Source organism: Gambusia affinis, linkage group LG20 (assembly GCF_019740435.1).
Source record: "Gambusia affinis linkage group LG20, SWU_Gaff_1.0, whole genome shotgun sequence".
Taxonomy (NCBI): domain Eukaryota; kingdom Metazoa; phylum Chordata; class Actinopteri; order Cyprinodontiformes; family Poeciliidae; genus Gambusia; species Gambusia affinis.
Window position 1 is genome coordinate 17,984,964 of NC_057887.1, and position 6,973 is coordinate 17,991,936.

At 35.4% G+C, this 6,973-nt stretch overlaps 1 protein-coding gene across 1 annotated transcript; it reads right to left on the reverse strand.

Moving 5' to 3' along the window:
* Positions 1-3,125: 3,125 nt before the first annotated feature.
* On the reverse strand, positions 3,126-5,838 carry LOC122822922 (60S ribosomal protein L19). The gene is made up of 6 exons (XM_044102023.1): positions 5,742-5,838; positions 4,875-4,981; positions 4,669-4,791; positions 3,598-3,718; positions 3,407-3,517; positions 3,126-3,318 (listed from the first exon to the last, which is right to left on the reverse strand). Exons 1-6 carry the CDS (start codon positions 5,795-5,797, stop codon positions 3,192-3,194), a joined length of 645 nt encoding a protein of 214 aa, XP_043957958.1. The 5' UTR covers positions 5,798-5,838; the 3' UTR covers positions 3,126-3,191.
* Between the last annotated feature and the right edge of the window lie 1,135 nt (positions 5,839-6,973).

A 6,973-nucleotide genomic window follows, 5' to 3' on the forward strand; every position in this document is an offset into this window, starting at 1 on the left:
GTTTTGTGCTAGATTATCCATTTGGAACTACTGGTAGCAAGGGGGTGGGGGGGTTGAATTAAATGTTTGGTAAAGCCATTTGTGCAGAAGGAAATTAAAGCCTTCCTGGACTAGGCCTGTGACAATAATCAATAAATCACTTAATCGCATGATGAGATTAAAACAAACTCAATAATTTCCATTGGCCTGATTTATCTCTTTTTTTCTCTCTTTCTCCGAAAAACTGGAGGATAAACGTTTTAAGTTTGGTGCTTTGGTCTTAACTTTTGTTAAGGACAATTTTGTTTACAAAGACTCTCAAATGTATTTTATTTTATTGTTTATTTATTGTGGATATTTAAAAGGTTTTCCAGGTCCAGTGTTAAATGTTCCTTAGAATTTATAGTAACATCACGCGCAGACCCGTTGCCATGGCAACCAGCAAACAGTTTAGGGAGCGTGGAGCAGAGATTAGTTCAAGTGCATTAGGAATTAACACTAAAAAACCGCAAAAACATTTCCCACACAAAAAAAGTACATGAAAAAATCACCAAACAGAACATTCTGTCCTTTGCACATTTATGTTTTTGAATTTTCATTTTGCAACCATCAGGAAGTGATCGCCTGAACACTCACACAGTGATTAATTAGCTAATTTAAACACCTGTTCTTCTGATTATCTGTTAGAAAATCTATGTGGGTTGTCTTATTTTTGTGTTAATTGAACCGAAATACTCCGAAACTGCGCAGCAAGAGTTCATGCTAAGGTGATAAAAGTTAAGCTAGCATTACTAACTTACTCTCCACTTTCTATATATATCTTTAATTTAAAGCTTTTTACTAACCTGTGAAATTTGATCCCTTTCGACCTCGTTATCTTGCTATTATAGTGTTAACATCAAAGCTTTGCGTCCGTTTTTCAGATTATTTGCTTGATTGCGTCATTTCCCGACCACCGATATTCCTGACTCAATGCAAAGCAGCAGCGCGTGTGGCGCAAAGCACGAACAGTAAGTCCCGTGATGTCCAATCCACTCGATCACTGAGCGGACTTGCCTTTTACGTTTTACAAAGGAATTTTAAAAATTAATGAGCATCCATGTGCTTTGAATACAGTGGCACATGGATGCAGGCACATAAAGAAAAAAAATGTGTAGAAAATACTGGTGTTGACTGTCCCGTCAGTCCAAAGTTGGTGGGGACATGTCCACAACAGTCCTTCAGGAAGTTACGCCTATGTATGAAAGCAAGAGTATTATCGTTTATCACGATAACTGCTGGAACAATTTATCGTCCAGCTGAATTTGTTATCGTGACCAGCCTAAAAACAATGACTATCGGAAGTGATGTGCCTTTCTTTCCTCTCTTCCTCTAACATTTTGAGCGATGTCATTTGCACTCACTGAGAGCATATGCTGCCGTGAGACTCTGTCCAACTGGCTAAATATTACATTAGCATGTAAAACGCAAGTTTCTAACATTTGGAATCTAATTATTGCCCTCCAAGCAGACCTCTGCATCATGAATACTGCACACACTTTTAAGATAATGGATTCAAGATATATTGTGCAACTTTATCTGAAACCACATTTAAATTAAAAATAAAATGTTTTTTTTTTTTCTTGTTTTGCAAGCTTTATTAAATAAATTTTCTGACATGTTTCAACTTTAGAAACATCAAGATGTTACATTTGAGGCCGGGAAAACCAGATTACAAACTTCAGCAGGACGTTTTGTATTCCTACGAACAGTTAACTTTAGAGAAACATTTTACCAAAAGAGCTTCAAGATTATATTGGCTGCATGATGTGATTGTGTGAAGAACCGACGCAGCAGTTCAGGATGGTGTGGTGTTGTGCGCTGAGGGTAAAGCAGGCCAAAGCATAGGAATCTATTAATAGTAAAACATCAATAGCAGTCTTGGGTCTTAGTTCAATGTCAGTGCAGTCTGTGTTCAGTCACGTGTAGTAATAAACCAGAAACAAGAAATACCGTTTCAACACCAATACGTTATTTTTAGCTCTTAAGAAGGAAAATAAAGCATTTCTAGAGTCACTTGTATATTGTTCTGTTACCAAATTATATAATGTCAGGTTATATTTTATGATTTACCAATCATTTACTAAATTAAAGACAATAATACTTTCATGATAATCGTCTTTTCATTTTATTAAATGTTCCTTATTGCCTGAAGGATAAAACCAGGTAGTAGATGTTTTGTTCAAATATCAAACTACTTTATTTCTGAAAAATAAATAAATGTAATTTACAGAATAAAACTATCTGTCAAATTACACACATCGAGTTGGTCTCTGCAACGCAAGCTTTCAATATTTTTGCAGCAGCAACAATATTGCTTTTTTTGTTAAATACATTTTATATTCTCCTTATATCATTTCTAATTCCAGTACTAACTTATTGAACATGTATATTGTACTTTAAATACTTTGACATTACAGTTGCACCACATGCTAGATAAAAATGTATAGAAATATACCTTTCTGGTAAAACATAGAGCTGTTGTTTTGCTGTAAAGTACAATTTTAAAAACTAACTAGTTACGAAAACAGTAAAACTGAATCAAACTATCATATTTAACAGAATACCAGCAATTGTAATTGTATTTCACAATGACATGGAGACGATTACGTACTCTTTGGTTACTCAAAATATAATTAAGAACTGCCTTTTACTGTAAATTACAAAAGACACTATATTCCTGTTTATGGCTATACACAGAAAAAACATTCTTTGTTTCTAATGTTAAAGTTTCATATGGATATAGAATGCATTGCATTATGTGCAATACAAGCAAACAAATTATTGATTACTTACATATTATGTTGCCAAATTGTAATTTTAATTGATAATTTGATTTGTAAAGTGTCTTCATGCTTCGGAAACCAAACCTGCTACCTTGCGCAGCCTGTTTTAGTAGATAAATCATGCAGGTAATTGCATTTAGGCATATCTGACCACACTGAACTGAACATTTGAGTCTATTGTGACAGGACGTGGTGCTCTACTGCCACCTGATGGACTGATATGGATACACACCCATACTTTCTTGACTTATTTAGTGAGCAAAAATCTTTACAATTCTGTTTTTCCCCCAGTAAATAATATTTACAATAAAAGCAGATGGCTGATTTCATTGAATTTTATTATTAACAACAAAAGCTGAACTTGACAGATTTTTCTACATGTTGCATTTACTTCTTCGCTGTCTCCTCTTCCTTTGACAAGTTCTTTATGAACTCTTCCTTCTTTGCCTGGAGACGCTCCTCTCTGCGTTTGCGGGCCTCCTTTGTCTTTGTGCGGCGCGCCTCAGCCTGGTCGCTGTACAGATGAATGAGAGAAATTAATTTCAGCAACAAAAGGTCAGGTCGTTGTCTTGAAAGAAAAACTAAACGATGAGAAAACTTACGCCAGTAGCTTCTTGCGAGCCTTATCAGCCTTCAGCTTGTGGATGTGCTCCATTAGGATACGCTTGTTTTTGAACACGTTACCTTTAGCCCTCAGATAGAGACTGTGATACCTGATATACAGACAGGTACTCATAGTAAAAGGAAGTGAAACACAAGTTTATTCACCACATTAATGGAGATGCCCACATACATGTGCCTGTCAATTTTCTTTGACTCCCTGTAGCGGCGAAGAAGACGGCGCAGGATTCTCATACGTCTCATCCATGTCAACTTTTCTGGCATACGAGCGTTGGCTGTACCCTTTCGTTTACCTGGGAGGGAAGCATAATGAAATGTACAACTCATTTAGAAATTCTAACAAGTAGACCTACAATCTGCATGCACACAGTGACAGTTAAATCTTAAATTTATCTATAACCGAGCATTTACAGACCATGCATCAACAGCCATCACCTTGGGCGTTTTCCATTTTATCATATCACTGCCACATTCTTCAAAAGAAGTGTACATATTTCCTCCCCACTTCCATGTTGGCCAAAAAGTTCAATTCTTGTCGCAACTAGGAGTATCATGAAAACAAATTCTACTGGACGATAAATTGTTCCAGATGTTACTGCAATAAACGATAATATTGTTGTTTTGAGACCATTTATAAGTGATGTAATGGTAATGGCAAAAACACAAGAACACATTTTCAAAGATCAATAAACTTCAAATTTTAACGAACATTTAACACTAGAACTAGAAGACGTTTTAAATATCCAAAATATACAAGCAAAACAAATAAAATTTATTTTCACATTTCTGTAAACATTGTTCTTCAAAAAAAGGGCTAGTTGAGACCAAACTGAAGCCAAAATGATCCAGTTTTTGGTAGAGAGAAAGAAAAGAAATAAGCAATAAAACATGCTAATGGAAATTATTGAGTTTGTTTAAATTTATCATCCGTTTAAATTATTTATTGATGATTGTGACAGGCCTATACACAGATCCACACCTTTAATATTCTGTTTTGCAAAAAATAAATAAAAATGAAAATCTTGTATAAATTTTCTACCACTTTGCATTCATGTCCTGTTTTGTTATGGCATAAAATCCCCCCAATACATTCAGGTTTGTGTTGAAACATGGCAATACGTCTAAAGGTTCAGGAGTTAACACTACTTTCACAGTAAATAAAATATACATTACTTTAACCATGTGAAAGTAGCTGTAAGTGAATTTGAAGTACAGAGAGTAGTTTTTATTTATAATAACTCACCGTAGCCCATGTGACGTCCCTTGCGGCGTGCCAGAGTATTCTTGCGGCAGCGTGCACGGGAGTGAACGGTGACTGGCTTCCTGATAATCAAGCCATCCTTCACCAGTTTTCGGATTTGCTGCCCTGCAACACGAACGCAGAGCAATAAGACAAGCACAGCATATCACAGACAACACCACACACTTCACACCGTACTCTGAACTCACGAGAGTTTGCATTGGCGATCTCATTGGTTTCATTGGGATCCAGCCACACCTTCTTCTTGCCACAGCGCAAGACGCTGGAGGCCAGGCGCTTCTGGAGCCTGAGCATGCTTTATGTACAAAAATAACCACAAATATTAGGTGGATAAATAAGATGCAGACATGTTTCACACTCAAACATTCAGACCACTCAGTGCTTTTACTCCATTGTTAAAGTAACAATACAAATGTTTATATGATTAGAAGAACAGAAATTGATGAATGAATATGAGACACACTGATGAATTGATAGGATTTCAACAATTTTCAGTTTAAATCACTTTGACTTATAGATATCTTAGATTGTCACCAATTGTTTTTAGGTCAGTGGCACCTTATGCATTTAGAACTGAGGAAATCAATGCGACAGGTTAACCAACATTAAGTAAGCTAATGAATTTTATAGCTAAACACTATTTTGTGGTTGCTTGTAGAAACAGACACCTTTAACTTAGGTATAATAAATAACTCGTATATGAAAACCACAATGAGGCGGCGTTGTTTGGTTACTGGAATATAGGTTTTGACAATCCAAAGAAAATTAAGTTTTCTGTTCATATGGCAGACATTAATAATAAGTAATCAGAGTTAAGTGTTGCTAATTCGCAGCCACGCAGTGGATTCATGTTGTGACATGTCTGGTTATATGTTAGCATTGTTAGCTTTCCAACACAGGCCGAAAGCGGCTTTCTATGTGAAATTATCACATTCACCGAAAGTGAACAAAAACTAGAGTCAATTGTGTAAGTTTAAATATCAAAACCAAAAACATATTTGTTTACCACGATAAAGATAAAAGCTAACAAGTGGGTAAATAAATATCTGCCTTACCTCATGGCTACCGATAGCTTGATAGACACAGAGGAAACAGAACAAGAGGAGACCATACCATGTTAGCGATGAAGATGGGTGACTAGTTCACTTTGGCTGTATCATAATTGTCTAGTTCTTTACAATAACATGAAAAATTGAATAAAATATATGATATTGGGCTAAAATTTATTTTAATATTCTGGAGATATTTAAGATAGTATGTTAATCTACGTTATGTTGAGCGTATTCCATTACTTCTCAATGGACACAGTGGTACGGTCCAAAAACATGCGGTATGCTAATCCAACCACTAGAAGCCGCAGAAGACTTTCTGAAGTGACGCTTTAATCTATTCAGGGTACTGTAAAAGTAGTTTCGTTTGTACATTATAAAACTATACTTTCTGAATTATTTTGATGTATAAACTTAATGTAAATATGGTCTTGTTGGTAAAGTGCCTCTCAAAAGTATTTGGAAGTGTTCACAATATTTCAATACATCCACAGTCATTTGTGTTTTCAGTGGCAGACCAATACGAAGTAGTGGATAGCTGTAAAGTGGAAGTAAAATAATTAACTTTTCCACAACAGTTCACATTTAAAAATCTGACATATGTGACCTGCATTTGTGTACTTGTAAACCTCTAAATAGAATCTGGCACAACTATTTGGCTTCATGTAACACTTAACTACCATATGGAGGCCATCTAGTTATAATCCTTGTTGTCATGTAAATGTTTCAGATATTTGTAATAGGACACCAGTGAACAAACAGAAGAACTATTATAAAGACCAAGAAGCATAATAGTTTAAAATTGCTTAACAAGTTTAATATTTTGGGCGTGGGTATCACAAACCCTGATCTCAGTTCCAAATAAAATTTGTGGACAGAACTGAGAAGGTGAGAAAAGCAGCTTTTAAATCTGATTTAGCTCCACCAGTTAAGGTAAGATAAGATAATTTGTTAGTCTCCCAAAGGAGGAATTTGTCTAGGAAGCAGGGGCAAGGTTGCAGTACAGCAATAAAAACAATACTTCAAAAAAGACAATAACCATAGATACATAAAAGTAACATCAATACAAAAAGTTAAAAAACCACAAACATCAGATTGGCAGTACATCCCCATAACCATTGCGTTCTTTCAGGAAGAGTTAGCCAAAATACTAGCAAATATGAGAAGCTCATGGAAGAAAACATAAGTCACATGGCTTTGGTATGTCTTTAGCAATTACCAATAATCAAAAATTAAGA